General features: G+C 40.7%; 1 protein-coding gene and 1 non-coding gene across 2 annotated transcripts in view; one reads left to right on the top strand and one right to left on the bottom strand.

Annotated features, from left to right (window-relative positions):
• Ndfip2 (Nedd4 family interacting protein 2) overlaps positions 1 to 16,477 on the bottom strand; it is a 49,474-nt gene that overhangs the window by 17,202 nt on the left and 15,795 nt on the right. Inside the window, exon 3 of the mRNA XM_029469078.1 lies at positions 2,318 to 2,483. Coding sequence (XP_029324938.1) covers positions 2,318 to 2,483 — 166 coding nt within the window. The remainder of the gene's footprint in view (positions 1 to 2,317; positions 2,484 to 16,477) is intronic.
• On the top strand, positions 13,421 to 13,528 carry LOC115029376. The gene has a single exon (XR_003834928.1). It is a non-coding gene; the product is annotated as a U6 spliceosomal RNA (small nuclear RNA).

Below are 16,477 nucleotides of genomic sequence, written 5' to 3'. Positions count from 1 at the left end.
CATGTTGTCTTTCTTCTCTCACATCAATGCTGTCAGCCCTGAGATCTGGGAAATGAAGTGACTTACAGGTCCCAGGCACTTCCCCAGAGGAAAGGGCAGCCCCAGAGTCCCTAACGTTTTAAGGACACTCTGTGTTCTCTTGTGAAGACCCTTCTCCCATTTCACTTTCACCCGGTTTTCCTTCAGTTTTCCAATATCCACAGTCTTTAGAGTTTTCTTTTAATTCACAGTATCTGTCTCTGATTTTTAAAGCATTTGTGAGAAATTGACTCCAAAATTACAGTAAAATAGTAAGTTCATTTTAAAAATAAAAGTGCAGACTATCTTTTCAATATAATTAGTGTTTAAGTCAAGTTCAGCATGACATTTATAGTAGAATCATAACCATGGAAAATGTAGATTTTAAAAGCAATGTCAAACATTTGGGAACCAGAATTTCCTCTGCCTATAACTATAGTATTTTGATATTTTCTGCACTAACATATGCTTTTCTCTGTATGAAAACTTTCTGCATCTCCAATATGAAAGGTTTTTATTTTAGTATTATAGTAACCCAATCACAAAAGAACTCAGTTTACTTTATGACGCTGAATGTCAAACCACAAGACGACATCTTAAAGCTTTAGATCCCATTAAGCCGTGCGCCCTACTAAAGTATTTGCAACCTTAAATCTGGACACGCTAAGCCATGGAGGCTTGGTCATTCATTCCAAAGAGCAAAGACGGGTGAATTTTTGGAAATCTAATAATATGATTTTATTTCAATAAAAATGATGTAAAAGCCACATAATTTTATGATTAAGTCCAAAAGAACAGCCCGGGAGCAGTGGATTCCCAACCTCCTGATGCTGCAGCCTTTAACACAGTTCCTCAGGACATGGTGACCACAACCACAAAGTTATTTTCATTTCTATTTCATAATTATAGTTTGCTACTGTTATTCATTGTAATATAAATATTTTTCCGAGGGCTTTAGGAGAGCCCTGTAAAAGGTTATTCAACATCCAAGGCGTCTGGATGCACAGGTTGAGAACTAATGCTTTTGAGTGTTTCTGGCCAATTAGAGCCTTTCATTGCAGCAAAGGCTGCAGAAGAGGGCTCAGTGGAAGGAGGCAAAACACGGGTTCAACTGATAGAGCTTTCTTTCAAGTTGTCATCAAGAAGCACTACACAAGCACACTGACCACACAACACTCTAACAAAGTCAGCACACACCAACTGCAACGAGGACCTCAGGACACGACTCTCAGAGCCTGCCTTGAGAGGAAGTGAAGAGCCAGTGTTTGATCGATCGCTTCACAGGTCACACATACAAAGGTGAGAACTAGACAAAGTTAGCATGAGCCACTGACATGGAGTCATTAGACAAAGAAACAAGGAAGATAATGTAGTGAACTGTGTGTGTGTGTGTGTGTGTGTGTGTGTGTGCGCGCGTGTGTGTGTGCGAGTGTGTGTGAGTGTGTGCGTGTGTGTGCGTGTGTGTGTGTATGTGTGTGTGTGCGTGTGTGCGTGTGTGTGGTGATTAGTCCAGAGCCTCCTGCAGTCTGCCATAAAGCACTCTCCCCATGAGCTACAGCTCCAACTTACAAAGCATGGTTCCTTCTGTTAATATGCTTCTCAGTAACAAATTTCTAAGGATGAATTCTAAGAGTAAGGAACTCATTTCTAAGAATTCTTCATAATACAAGTGAAATAGAGAACTCATAGATACTTTTTTTTAGAACTTATTAAACTACTCAGATGATAGTAGAAAACAGAACCATACAATTATATAAACAAGAGTATATAAAACATAGTATATGAATTATCCTATGACCAACTGAACGCTGCTGAGAGATTATACATTGTGGCTAGAGAAATAACTCTAAGTAGGATAAGCTGACAGAGAGGACAGCAGCCAGCAGCAAGCAGGAGGCACTGACTTGTTGTACCACAAGCATCCTTACCACATGTATGGCATAACACTGTGCACACTGCCCATGTCTGCTCATACCCACCCACCACGTTCTTAGAAACCTCATGAATATATAAGCATAAACATATGTGTATGTAAGTACATAGACATGTGCATAAACACATATATACATACATGTATGTACTTGTTTCAAAGTTCATTTAACAAGTGCAATGCTACATGCCTGCACCCAGTTAGAAAGCTGACACAGGAAGATTATGAGTTCTAGGCCATCCTGGGCTACACAGTAAGTTCCAGGCCAGACTGGGTTATAAAGCAAAACTAAACAAGCAATCAGGCCATTGAAAGGCTTATAGTTACACACAATCATACTGACAGGAAGGCAGGGAAGTAGAGAGTCACCTGACGTGGCAGGAACTTCCACAGTGATGCTGCTGTACGGAGGAGGAGAGGAGTCAGTGTCCAGCGCTGGTGCTGAAGCGGCAGCCTCCAGAGTCGGTGCTGCTAAGCTGGAAGTTGACGGCTGCTCCACAGCAGACGATTCTGAGTTATCTTCTTCATTGTGAAGCTACAGAACAAAGAAGAAAATCAATGCAGTCAATTTGTTACTGTCTTCTCACTTCAGATAATTCCTAAAGATTATTTAAAATTTAAAGGTATTCAGGAAAAGAAACATTAACATTTTAAAATATGAACAAAAAAATGAATCAGTATAGGGCAAAGCAAAACCAGGAAATAATCTATTAGTATTACCCTTCAAGCAAATGTACCTGGTTCTCTGCACCTTGCTTTGACTGTGCACTGAAATCTGGTTTCATGTTAACAATGTTAATACATGTTTGCTGCAAGTAAAAGTCTTTCTTGTTGATATACAGAACACATGGATATTCTACACATATGGAGTTCTAAGTGTCCCAACATCCTAGCAAATTTGCATACCTGCTTAAAATCAAGGGTCAGAAGGGACTTTTATCAAACACAACTGAGATGACTTAACAAAAATAGATGTTTCATTGTCATCTAAAATCACCTGCCTTGGTTTGCGCTCTATTACTGTAATAAACACCATGACCACCAGAGCTCTGTGTGTGTGTGTGTGTGTGTGTGTGTGTGTGTGTGTGTGGAGGGGGGGTGATATTTCTTCTCACAGGTTTTAGTCCATCATCAAGGAAGTTGGTGCAGGAACTGGAGCAAGAACATAGAGGCAGAGATCATGGAGGGATGCTGTACTAGCATGTTCTCCATGGCTTGCCAACCTGCTTTCTTAAAGCACCCAAGACCACCTTTCCAGGAGTGGCATCATCCACAGTGGGCTCTCTCATATCACTCAATCAAGAAAATGCCCTACAGAATTGCTTACAGTCACACACACACATGCATACACACAGCCCTAACCAGCCCATTGCTGCTGTCTATTGTTATAAATGAAAAGCTACAGAACAGTATAAAGTATTATTGGATTTTAAGATAATGAGGACATAATACCATTGTGAAATACAAATACAAAAGAACAACTCCATATTTCTAGAAAGGTACCCAAAGAATGGGTATTTAAATGGGGAGAAGATATTTCATTCTTGTTATTTGAAATTTTTACTCCATATGTCAATTAATAAGTTTCAACATTTTGTTTGTTCTTTGAGACAGCGTATCCCTATGTAGCCTTGGCTGGTCTGGAACTCAAAGAGATCACCTCTGGAGTACTGGGATTAAAGGCATGCGCCCGGGCACTTTAATATTTTTAATAAAGTAAAATAGAACCGAGAACTTTTAGTTTTACATGTTTCAGAAACACTACTCCCTATGAGAAAAGGTTTTCTCCAACATAAAATATGGCAGACATTGTTACTGCAGCTCCATTGTTTTTTGTTGAAGATGCTACAGCACAGATCTCTAACCGGACAAAAATGTACCTAAATAATACAAATCAGAAAAGGTCCCTATCTTTTCAAAAAAAAAAAAAAAAAAAAAAAAAAAGGAATGGAAAGATATTAAAGTCTACAAAATAACTGTACAATAGACAATCACATTTATATTACCAGACTAGACTCTTCTAGGCTTCAGGCCTGTGTATCCCTTTACTAATCCACTTTAAAACAAAACAAAAACAAAAACACCAAATAATGACCAAAAGGAGGACTCTTGATTTATATTCGATTATTTTCATCATCCCCCTCAGTGTCCAGCTAACCTATATGGTGTTGAGATCTCAGCTGAAAACCTAAGTCTCAGGAACTTGCAGTCGCTTATAAGCAGGGTTCTCTGACTTGGAGACGTCTCTGTGTAGCCCACACTTGTCCTAGCACCCAGATCTTCTGGTCTCACATACTTTACTTGTCAGCTTACAAGCTTGTGTTTTCTTGTAGGGATAAGAAACCAAACCCAGGGCCTCCCACAAACTGATCTCTACTAACAGCTTTTTAAACATTCCTAACTAAGTGTTCTTCAAAGGGCTTAGAGCACTTTATTTATGTCATCGATAATTTCCAACAGGGATCACAACTCCTTTTCACAGGAACACATTTTAGGTAACCATGGATATAAGAGGCTATAAAACAAGTATACAAATCAAACACTTAGTGACAAGATATCAAAAGGAAATTTATTGTATGGAGCGATGTAGTCATCAAACTGCTTTCAAAATAACTATGTTTATGCTCAATAGATTAGAGCTGTTGTCAACCCTAATCAGAGAAACTTCTTTATGCAGTGGTCAGTGGGAACTGCAAAGATCCATTAAGTGTCAAAATGAGACATGATTGTTGAACACTCAGCCATAAACGGCCCATTTCTATCACCCTGCCAACCTTCAGGAATATCATAGGAGAGGCATAAGGAATGTAAAAGCTGTGAGAGGAGGGAGGGAGGGAGGGCATGGAAGGAATGCTGTCTAGGCAGCACAGGTCTGTTGCACGCCTGAACTCACAAGAGCTGTGATTAACTACCCACCCAAGATCTGCACAAGACTGGACCCCAACAGCAGTCATGGAAGAAGGAGAGGCTCATGAGACTCCGCCCCTCCTTGGGTATTTATACAGCGTGACCAACTGATGGAGAAAAGAGAGACATTTTCTTCAGTAGTGTAGCCACTAGGTACCCATACAAATCCTTACCCATGCTGTTATAAGCAGCCACAATCAACTCACCAAGCCATGAAAAAAAAAAATGACAGTAGACTTGGGAAAAGCTGTGGATCCATAGGAAGAAAAGGAATCAGAGGACACGAGTGTTAACATAATCCAACTGCATTATGGACGTGTATATACTGTATGGAAGTGTAGTCTCAATAGAACCCTTTATTGGCCATCATTGGGAAGAGAGGCCCCTTGGTCTTGCAAACTTTCTATGCCCCAGTACAGGGGAACGCCAGGGCCAAGAAGTGGGAGTAGGTGGGTAGGGGAGCAGGGCAGGGGGAGGGTATAGGGGACTTTTGGGATAGCATTTGAAATGTAAATGAAGAAAATATCTAATAAAAATAAAATGAAATAAAACAAAATAGAAGCCTTTATTAGGTACAATTAATAGATACTAACAAAAACATTAGAAAATAAATTTATTTTGAAGCAGATCTTTGATATACATATAATTTACCATTAAAGATGAAAACAAATCTCCATACGAATTAGATAAACATATTTATTCATTACATAAAGAAACAAATGCTGACTTAATATTTGAAACGGCAAGATACAGAACATCTTCAACATCTATCCCTCTACCTTATTCTTTGAAGACAGGGCCTCTCACTGAACCTGGACAATGGCTAGTAGCCAGCAAGCCTCAGGGATTCTTCTGTCTCTGTCCCCAACAGTGATGAAGTTATAGCACATGTGGCCATGCCCAGCTTTTTATGTAGCAACTAAAATCACAACTCAGATCCTCATGTCTGTGCAAGTGGTGTCACCGCTGTCATGGGACCCCTCAAACAGCCAAGTTAAAGTTACACTTTGTAACTCAATACAACCCAAGGATATATTAATTTTATACTTACACAATGACAAATAGCAAGAGGAAAAGTACATCTGGTTTCTGTAATTAAACCAGTTTCTCTAAAAGCAAAACACTTTGTGTGTACAGCAAAAATACTGCAGTTCATAACATACAACTAGCCTGAAATCTAGGCTGAGATGTTTTGGCATTGCACTGCACAGTGCAACAATATGTGCCAAGTACATATGTGTATTCAGAACCAGAACTGTAGGGGCTACATAGTGCAGCATCAGCAAGCTCGGCCACCACAAAGCACCGCCAGAATCATCTTGAATTCAGTACATGTTTCATTTGTATTTCATTTCTGGGTGTTGCACATCTTTACTGACAAGTTTTGCCAACTTGACACAAACTAGTGTATCCCTCAAAAAGGAGGGAACCTCAATTGAGAAAATTCTAATCTAGCTGTAGACAAATCTGTAGGGTATTTTCTTAATCAGTGATTGATAGGGTAGGGCCCAGCCCATTATGGGTGGTGTCATCCTTGGGTTGCTGGCCCGTTTCTGTAAGAAAGTGGGCCAAGGAAGCCATTAGGGAGCAAGCCAGTAAGCAGCACCCTTGCATGGCTTCTGTATCAGTTCCTGCCTCCAGATTCCAGCCTGTTGGGAATTTCGGTCCTGACTTCCTTTAAAGATGGACTATGTTGTGGAAATGTAAGCCAAATAAACCCTTTCCTCCCCGCCTTGCTTTTGGACATAGTGTTATGACCAAAAATCTCAGCAACAGAAACCCTATCTAAGACAATAACTGGAAACCAATATTGTTGCCAAATTTTTGTGCCCCACTACTGACTGCCACAATTTAAAAAACTAAATACTAGACCATATCCCGAGGTTAGGCATGGCCCCCCCAGTTGAGGGATGTGGCCACCTACCCATCTCCAAAATTTTATCCCAGAATTGCTCCTATCTAAAGGAAATACAGGGCAAAGAGTGTAACAGAGACTGAAGGAAAGGTCATCCAGAGACTGCCCCACCTGGGAACCCATCTCACATGCAGCCACCAACCCAGACACTATTGCTGATGCCAAGAAGTGCTTGCTGACAGGAGTCTCCTAAGAGGCTCTGCCAGATCCTGACCAATACAGAAGCGGATGCTTGCAGCCAACCATCAGACTGAGCACAGGGACCCCAATGCAGGAGTTAAGGGAAGGACTGAAGGAGCTAAAGGGGCCTCATCTGGTATTATTGGGAGGGGAGGCCCTTGGTCCTGTGAAGGCTTGATGCTCCAGTGTAGAGGAATGCTCGGGCAGTGAGGCGGGAGTGGGTGGGAGGGTGGGAGCACCCTCATAGAAGCAGGGTAAGGAGGGATGGGATAGGGGTTTTGCAGAGGGGAAACAGGGAAAGGAAATAACTTTTGAAATGTAAATAAAATATCCAATTAAAAATTGTTTTAAAAAGGTATAATCCACAATGTGTTTTACTGGCCAAAGATATCTATAAAAGTGGAGGTTATGTCTGTCTTAAGCGCTGTGAAAAATAAAAGCACTTATTCAACCCTGCTTTAAATGAAAAGAATATGCATTACAGGTTAGTACTCACAAAGAGAATAGGAAGGAGCAAAATGAAAGAGGACAGTCTTCCTACTGCCCCTGGCACTTTGAAGTCCCTCACAGCTAGTCATTGCTTCCTTAACTTAGAGGTTTTTAATCTCAAAGACTTCCAAAGAACAAAGAAATCCTGTAGGTGGGGTAAAAATCTTATATAAACGTCTACTTTCAAAAACCTTACACCTCTGCTTGACTCCCTGTCACATGCTGAAGTCGCAGTGTAAGCATCGGCGAGATCAGGGTTCCCTGCCTCTGTATGGCACACTCATGTCCAGTCTCTCAGTTGAATAACTTATGCTACTTAAAATGTTGTATCAAGGGCTGGTGAGATGGCTCAGTGGGTAAGAGCACCCGACTGCTCTTCCAAAGGTCCAGAGTTCAAATCCCAGCAACCACATGGTGGCTCACAACCGTCCGTAATGAGATCTGACGCCTTCTTCTGGTGCATCTGAAGACAGCTACAGTGTACTTACATATAATAATAAATAAATAAATCTTTAAAAAAAAAAAATGTTGTATCAACCAAACTCCATTTAGGAGGGAGGGTTAAAAACTGTAGCAGTGGGGAAGGTAGATACGATCAAGGAGGGACACATGTGCTCAGTGACACTCATTGACATGCACAACTAATGTATATTAGTAGTAATTACATAGTAGCTCACTTAGACCCCAGCTATGGAATATTTACAAATGTGCCTTACATGTAGTCCTCTTTATCAACTGGGCATTATAATCTTAGGAAATGATTAGCAGATTGCTTACCTAGTCTAGTCCTCAAAGAAGAAAAGGGGGAAATTGGGGTAACTGGGCATTTTAACGTTTCTTTCGAGACAGGGTTTCTCTGTGTATCCCTGGCTATCCTGGAATTCACTCTATAGACCAGGTTGGCCTCAAACTCAGAAATCCGCCTGCCTCTGCCTCCCAAGTGCTGGGATTAAAGGTGTGCGCCACCACCGCCCGGCAAATGTGGCTAAATTGAATAAATGTCCTCTGTCTGCTCGTTACTTGTCTCTCTTACTCGTTTCTGGAGGATATGTGACTGAGCCCGGCTCGCTAGGGCTGCCAAGGCCCACACTCTGATCTAACTACTCCAGGTACAGCTTCCAGCTCGTCAGCGCTGGGATCCAGGCCTGCTCCACCAGGTCAGGTTTGGGTTTGCTCTTAAAAGAAGGATGTTTTTGAAAACTGGTCTCTAGGTTTGGTGTAGTATCTGTCCCTGACACACTATTGTAGTTCATCACTTCAGTGAGCTGCTTCTGACGGATTTCTTCGTGGATGCACTATAGTTTTAAGGAATTAAGAAAAAGTATATGGCTGTTTCCCTCAAAGGCTTTCCTTCCTTCTGCATTACAGATTCACCCCAGACCTAGACATTAATTATATCGCTCCTCATACTCCTTTAGCAAAGCAAAGGACTGCAACACTCAGCAAAGCCTTCCTTCTAGGAAGGACACCTAGGACAAAGACAGAAGCCAAAATAACTGCATCACCTAACTAAGGACAGGAAAACAGGAAAATTCCTACACAACGAAGCAAGCATCAAGGTATATATCTGCCTTGGCAAACTAACAGAGCTCATTCATTTTCCAGGCAAACATGCTTCCCATGAAACTGCATATTATTAGAAATAACAACACAGCAAAATCCTAGCTTTTAAGCTTCCGTTCCTTACAAGGCTTGGGAACCAAAAACTAGACACCCAGGTGGAAAAAATGCTATGAAACATTTTCTTAAGCAAAAAAAAAAAAAAAAAAAAAAAAAGAGTTTCAAAGATAAAGGTTTGGCTTCGTAAGCCATTTAAACCCTGAGCCTTAAAAAGATTCCACTTAAGACTTCACTGCGCCATTTGTCCCATACGTGGCCTCACAGTACAACACTCACAGCAACTAGTAATAAAAGCTTTTACTCCTTTCCTGCTCCCGTAATCAAGTTAAATAAGAACATTTTGACATATGCTCCAGAAAATTTCTAATTTGCATGAACTAAAATTAAGTCAGCAAACTGGTAGTTGGTAAAGTTTAAAGACTAAAATTGTCTAAGAGCACATTTGCTAATGAAGGGCTGAGATAGCAACCCTTCAAGGATAGATAGATAGCTATCAAAACAGATGTCACTGCACTTAGAAGCTGTCCCTTTTAGCTATTAGAATCTGAAGATTCTAGAAGATTTTAAAACCACACTATTGGTGTAGGGGCTACAGAGGCACAAACAGAAAACAGAAGCTGGCAAACTCTAACGGCAGCCATTCTCTTCCAGGAAGCACCAAGTTGGTGCTGCTTCAGGAGGCTCTCGGGCAGTGGTTCTAAACCTTCGCATTGCTGCGACACTTTAATACAGTTCCTCATGTTGTGCTGACCCCCAACCATAACATTATTTTGTTGTTCCTTCATAACTATAATTTTGTTATTGCTATGAACTGTCATGTAAATTTCTGGTATGCAGGATATCTGATATGCGACCCCAAAGGGTCACAATACACAGGTTAAGAAAAGGGCTTAGAGACTTTGGCTTGATAGCATCTGTCTCACTAATCAGATCATAAGCCTAGATGTGTAGGCAGTATGATTTGTTCATGTTAGTAGCCACTAAACCAAGCAGCAGGGCCTAGGGTATGTTCAATCCCCTAAGTTTCCAGTTTTCTCTCACTGAGGAGGAAGCTTACTCAAGCAGTGTTATATATGCTGAACAACTCAAGATCAAGTAGTATACACATCGTATGGAGAGCTATGATTCTCACAACAAAATACAGAGTAAAACGTGGAAATTTCATCACTCAACTATCATGAGACAGTCAAAGCAATTTCGTAAGCAAGTATCTGCCTCCTCAATTTATTAAATTATACTGTTTTCTAAAGCCACAGATCACTATACACTATGAAACATAAACTCCGGAGCTGGAAAGATAGTTCAGAGGTCAAGAGCACTGTCTGCTCTTCTAAAAGTACCAAGGTTGATTCAAAGACATATGGCAGCTCAGAACAGTGTGCAATTCTAGTTCCAGGGGATGCCTTCTTCTGGACTCCACAAGTATTGTACACACATTGTACACAGACATACAGAAAGGCAAAACACACATACAAATAAAAATAAAGGTTTAAAAAATAAGTAGCAAAATAATGTAACAAACACAATTCATATCATCAAATCCTAAAGTCTACACTTTACAAAGGAAACACTGTAATCAACAGAAGTCAAGAAAACATACATAGACAGGTGGGACTTTAGGATCATTTGAGGAAGGGAAGAGAAAGGGGGGCACATATGGCTTGGAATATGGGTAGGTGGGGGAGAGATGTTTGGGACACAAAGCACAACAAACATTAGCATCAGTTGTTTCTATGGCAATACGGAAGTCTTGTATACTATTATGTACTTCTTACAATGTACATAAAGCATTTGCTTCATAAACTGAGCAGTCAACTGTCTTTCAAACAAGCCAAGAACATTTGCAAGCTCATGAGCAGGCAAGGATCACACAGCAGCATCCCTGGGTCCTTGCAGTAAAGCTGCTTCAGAATAAATCAGAACCAAGCACAGGACCAGCCCTTGGGAAGCTGAGGCAAGGATAGCATAGGCTAGCTAGCAGCACAGTGAAACTGGGCTACTGAACTAAAATTAAAATAAAAGCTACATCATTTTCTTATATGTAGAACCAAGACTAAATACAGAACTAAAGATTAAATAACTTCTAGTAAACATAAAGCAAACCTTAGATATGCCCCCCAAAAACTAAAAGCAATACAAATACCAGAACTGCAGATATAGATGAAATACTTCTACTGTTCACCACACACACACACACACACACACACACACACACACACACACACACACACAAACTCTCTAATAGTTAAATCTTCAGAATAAAATTTCAAAATTTATTGTAATTTCTTATGATTTTTTTTAACCTCTTTTCTTAATGTTGGTGAAATCTTATACAATTTAAGACTCCTGTGGTGGCCAGGCATAGTGCAACACACTTTTAACCCCAGAACTTCGGAAGCAGAGGCAGGGGTAGCTATGAGTTCCAGGTCAGTCTGACCCACATATTAAGACCCAATCGCAAAAGAAAATAAACAATAACAAGAAAGAGTCCTATGCTAAAGGAACATTGACTGCGAGTTGGATTATTCACGTTTCTCCCTGTTCGGTAAAGTTAAAACGACATCATATATATCATATTTTTATTTTTAAAATAGCTTAAGCACACTCACAGAATCCCTCCAATCTGTGTCTATATGAACACAATGAGACAAGGCCCATCCAGTGTTCGCACTGGTTTCGAGGGCTGCTAAGAGCTTGGTGCCTAGATTGCTTGTGTCTTTGTACTTCTACTGTGTATACTTTTTACGGTAAGCACATATCACTTTTGCAAAAACAAAGGAATCAGAAGAGGAGCACACTCTAGGACGAGCCCCCGGAAAGCTAAGGCAGAGCAATCAGCGGTTCAAGGCTAGCATGGGCTGGCTAGCACCAGAGTGAACTGGGCTACGTATAAAACCTGATCTCCAAAAGAAAAGCAAAAACACTAAAAATTATAAGTAAAAGAGAGGACTACTAAAACATATGTTTCAACCTAATATTTCCCATTTTAATATTATGCCGTACAAAATTATACAGAAAGTAAACCAAAAAAAAGCAATTCTTACAAAGCTATTTGTCACAATGTCCTATTAACAGAAAAAGAAGAAAAAGCCTATTAATCCAAAAGTAGAATGAACATAGTGTATCATTATAATAGAATATAAGCATCGTAAATAGTGCTCTGTAAGAAAATTTAACCTAAAGAAATTGAAAGACTTGAGAAGTGAATCATGTTACCCAATTTCATTTTATTTCGTGTGTCTGTGTGTGTGTGGTGAGGAGGCATGGACATGCAACAGTCATGGTGCATATACGGACAGCAGAGGATAACATGTCGCTGGTTTTCTCCCTTTACCTCTATGTGGGTGCTGGGGATTGAATTCAGGTCTCCAGGATTTTACAGTAAACGATGCCATTACTGTTGAGTCCTCACCAGGCCCCATTATTCCAGTTTTAAATAAAACAAAGGGTTATTTCTAAATAACTATTCCATCTCCATTATTTCAATTTTAAATAAGACAAAAGGTTGTTTCAAAATGACTGCTAATAAACAAAGTGGGTAGAATTCTTGCAAATTGTAATTTTTTTTCATTTTCTCTTCCACTTGGCTATATTTTCCCAATATCTCTACAAGAGAGATAAAAGTAGGAACCACTCTTTGCTTGTTTCTCACACAGGATAAAATGATGTAATAAGGAGATTCTTGTAAGTTGGAAAACAAGGCTCAGGGAAAGGGGCATAACATTTGAAATGTAAACAAATAAAATGATTAATAAAAAAAGAAAAAGAAAGAAGAAAGAGAAATCTTACATCTGTAAAGTCTCTCCATGGCACTGAACGAGATTATCACAGACTCCATCCACATAATATTCAAAAGCTTTAGTAACCCTCATTGGGAGAAAAGTCGGGTGCCTAAGTCGTATATGATGCTGCTGACTCCCATTCACCATCTGACAGCACTTAGAGCTGGTACTAACAGCATGCATCCATTTCCCAGGGATGATTTGCTAATGAACTTCGGCTTAAAGGTCAAAAGATGAATGTCTTAGGGGCTTCATGGTGCTCTGCCACCTGGAATAGCACTCTTCCTTCTCGGTTCTTTTTCCCACACAGTATATAAACCATATATAGTCACCTATAGAATCTAGGAGGCATGCTGAAGCCAGGCTCCTCACTTAGACATCCTGCCTTAAAACAAAAGACAAAGAAGATAAAAATAAGGAAGGCATTCTGTCTGCAGTTTTGAACTCACACTAGCCCTTCCTCAGAAGAATGATGCTCGAGAGATGCTCATTAACAAGGAAGAAAGCAGGTTCTCTCCGACGTCCTGCCTACGAGTGCAGGCTGCCTTTCAATCATACTACAGTCAACAACTCCAACCCGTGCTCGCTTCGGCAGCACATACACTAAAGTTGGGACAATAATGGTGAAGATTAGCATGGCCCCTGCGCAAGGATGACATACAAATCCACCAAGTGTTCTTTACTTTGGGGAAAGGGGATAATATTTGAAATGTAAATAAATAAAATATCCAATTAAAAAAAAAAAAAAGAACTCAAACCCCTGCCTTATTTAAATGTCATATGGTAACAAAGTGCCAAATCATGAACATGTCACAAAGACACAGGGAAAGATTCTTTTATCTTTTATTCCTGCTGAGTAAGTTGGAATGATCTGAATATTTCACTAAGTAAAAGTAGTAAGCCTGCAATTATAACTCAGAGAATAAGATATGAATCTGTGAATCCAATCCGATATAAGTGAATAAACAAATTAGACTGTGGGAAAATTCCTCATTGTAGAAGGAAAATTAGTAAGTTCTTAAATACTGAACTGGGAAACTAACTACCATTTGACTACGACTATAGTTATTACTTCAGTCAACAACAGTCAATGAACCTTTTAGCCAGTAAGTAAAGGAGCGCTTTTTTAAAACCAGGACATTTGTAGTCAGAAACTGACCTGACTTTTTCCGAAACACTGTCAGGAGCGACTACAAGGTCAGAGCTTTGGTCTCCTTCCCACGCTGCCTCTAGAAACCTTATGTGCCCACCCACTATGTGCCCACCCACTATGTGCCCACCCACTGACTCCTCTACACGCAGCATGGCACAACCTCCTCTCCACAAGGCATGGGATCCACCTTTGCCTGGACAGGGCTTTTTTCTTCATACCCGCTCCAATAACAACGTTAGTCCTATCCCCACTTGCTGAAGTACAACAATAAAAGTATCTGGGATACTACAGATGGCGATCATAAGCCTTTCGTCAAGTCCCCACAGTCCACATGCCTGCCAAACCCTTTTGAGGCAAAGTAGGAAGATAAGGAAAACAAGGGGCCATGAGAGATAAAGAGCCCCTCACTCTCCTGCTTTTGGTTTAAGTCTCACAGAGTCAACACCTCCATCCCCCCACCCCCAACACAAAGGACAAAAGTTACAAGACAAAGTGATTAAACTCTTGGTTTTGTTTTGGATTTTTGGGGGGCGGGGGTGTTAAGAAATATTTGAAACAAGAGCATTAAAACAGCTAATGACCAATGGTAAGGTCAAAGCACAGTCTTAAACCCTTGTGACTTTTGATTTTTTAATCTTATCTTAATCCTTTATAATCTATAAACTAGGTAACACCCTATATAAACCATGCCTCAATCTCATAAAGGAAATCTTTAGATAAAACAAACCCAGGTGCTCTGAGAGAAAGAGAGAGAGAGAGAGAGACTCACTCTCAACCACTGAGCTCTCTCTGCAGGCCCTAGTGCCCTCTCTTTACATCCCCCACACTGTGTGTAGTGTCCCGATTAATAAGCTTCACTCTGTTTCACAATGACTGCTCTGCCTTTCTTGCTTGCTGTGAGTGCAGATCTCCGGTATAGATGAGGAGGAAGGCCTGTCTGGATGTTAGGATCGAGCTTTCCTTCCCACGGTTGGAAACGTTTTCATGGGCTTCTTGTTAGTATTCACATAAGTCCAAATCACTCTCAGCTGTCAGCCCCCTTCCCCAATATCATCGGCCTGACTTTAAATACTACTTTGACCTAAACAGCCAAATCATCTTTAGCCCTTTATGAATATGAAGAACAGTATGTATATAGAGCATACAGTGTGCAGCAGCACCCAATGACTATGGTCTTCGCTCCCAAGGCAGACCCAGTCTGATCCACACCCAGCTTCTGAGAAGAGGCATGGAACTTAAACTTCAGAGCCTTCACAGTCCCTATCCTTTATCTACACTGAGTCTAGAGCTCCATTCACTACCTTCTGTCCTGTATCCTCTGGAAGATAATACGAAAAACATATGCAAGGGTTCCACCAATTCCCTAGTCCCCCGTCTTGGGCCACAGCTACTCTGCCCAAACCCATGAGGATGAGACTATCGCCTTCTGACAGAGGAAGGGAAACAAATCAGAAAGTCAGATTAGTCCCTAACCCCAGCAGAGCTGACAGCATTAGTCATCTCCTTTCCAGATGGGGGAGGGGTTCAGCTCCCTCTTTCACCCCCCCCACCCCCCACCCCCCCGCTTCCAACCAGAAAACTTATGGTCAAAACTTACTTCACATAGGGAATTTTTAAAAAGCTCTTAATTTTTTTCTTAAATAAAATCTTTCCACTTCTCTCCCCTACATGCCTGCATCTCTAAACTTCGTCTTACACACCTACCCTAGCTCATATTCTTCACTTCCAAAGAACAAATATACCAACAAGATCCTGTCTCCCAGCAGTGTCTCTTCATTTAAATTATTCCTGACTTACTGCTGTCTACCTACATCACCCACATGTATTTTATTTATATCATACTAACAAACAACAGCACATAGGGACCTGCTCGGCTTAAAATTACTTTTCCTGCTTTTTGAACTGCCTCATCCTTCATTCCTTCACACACAAACAACCTGCAAAAGAAAAAAATAAACTACAAGATGTTGAATTTCATTCTCTGTGATTCCAATTTTCACTCCCCCACCCCCAGACCATTACCATGGTCTTTTACTCAGACATCTCGTGCTAAGAATGATGACTTCTAATGGTTAACTGTGAGGTTCATTTCCAGCCCTTGGCCTCGCTAAGGTCCTCAACACTTTTCAACACACTGAACAGCACTGACTCAAATCATTCCCTTCTTTTCCTCACCGACCATTTGTTCTGCTTTTTGAGAGATCCATGCTTTCCTTTACAGAGTGTGGTGGTTTGAATGAGAACAGCCCGCTAGGCTCATATATTTGAATAACTGGTCCTCAGATGGAAGAATTGCTTAGAAAGGACGAGGAGGTGTGGTGGTATTGGTGGAGATGTGTCTGATAGCAGGCTGATGCTCTACCATTCTCAGTGGGCTTTCTCCTTCCTGTTTGTGGATTTGGATGGCAGGACTCAGCTGCTGCTTCAGTGCCAGCCTGATGCCATTATCCTCAGCAAGACACCACGATGATGCTATCCTCCTG

This window comes from Mus caroli, chromosome 14 (genome assembly GCF_900094665.2).
Source record: "Mus caroli chromosome 14, CAROLI_EIJ_v1.1, whole genome shotgun sequence".
Lineage (NCBI taxonomy): Eukaryota > Metazoa > Chordata > Mammalia > Rodentia > Muridae > Mus > Mus caroli.
Note: the sequence above shows the minus strand (reverse complement) of the source record. Positions and strands in the feature narration are given on the sequence as shown.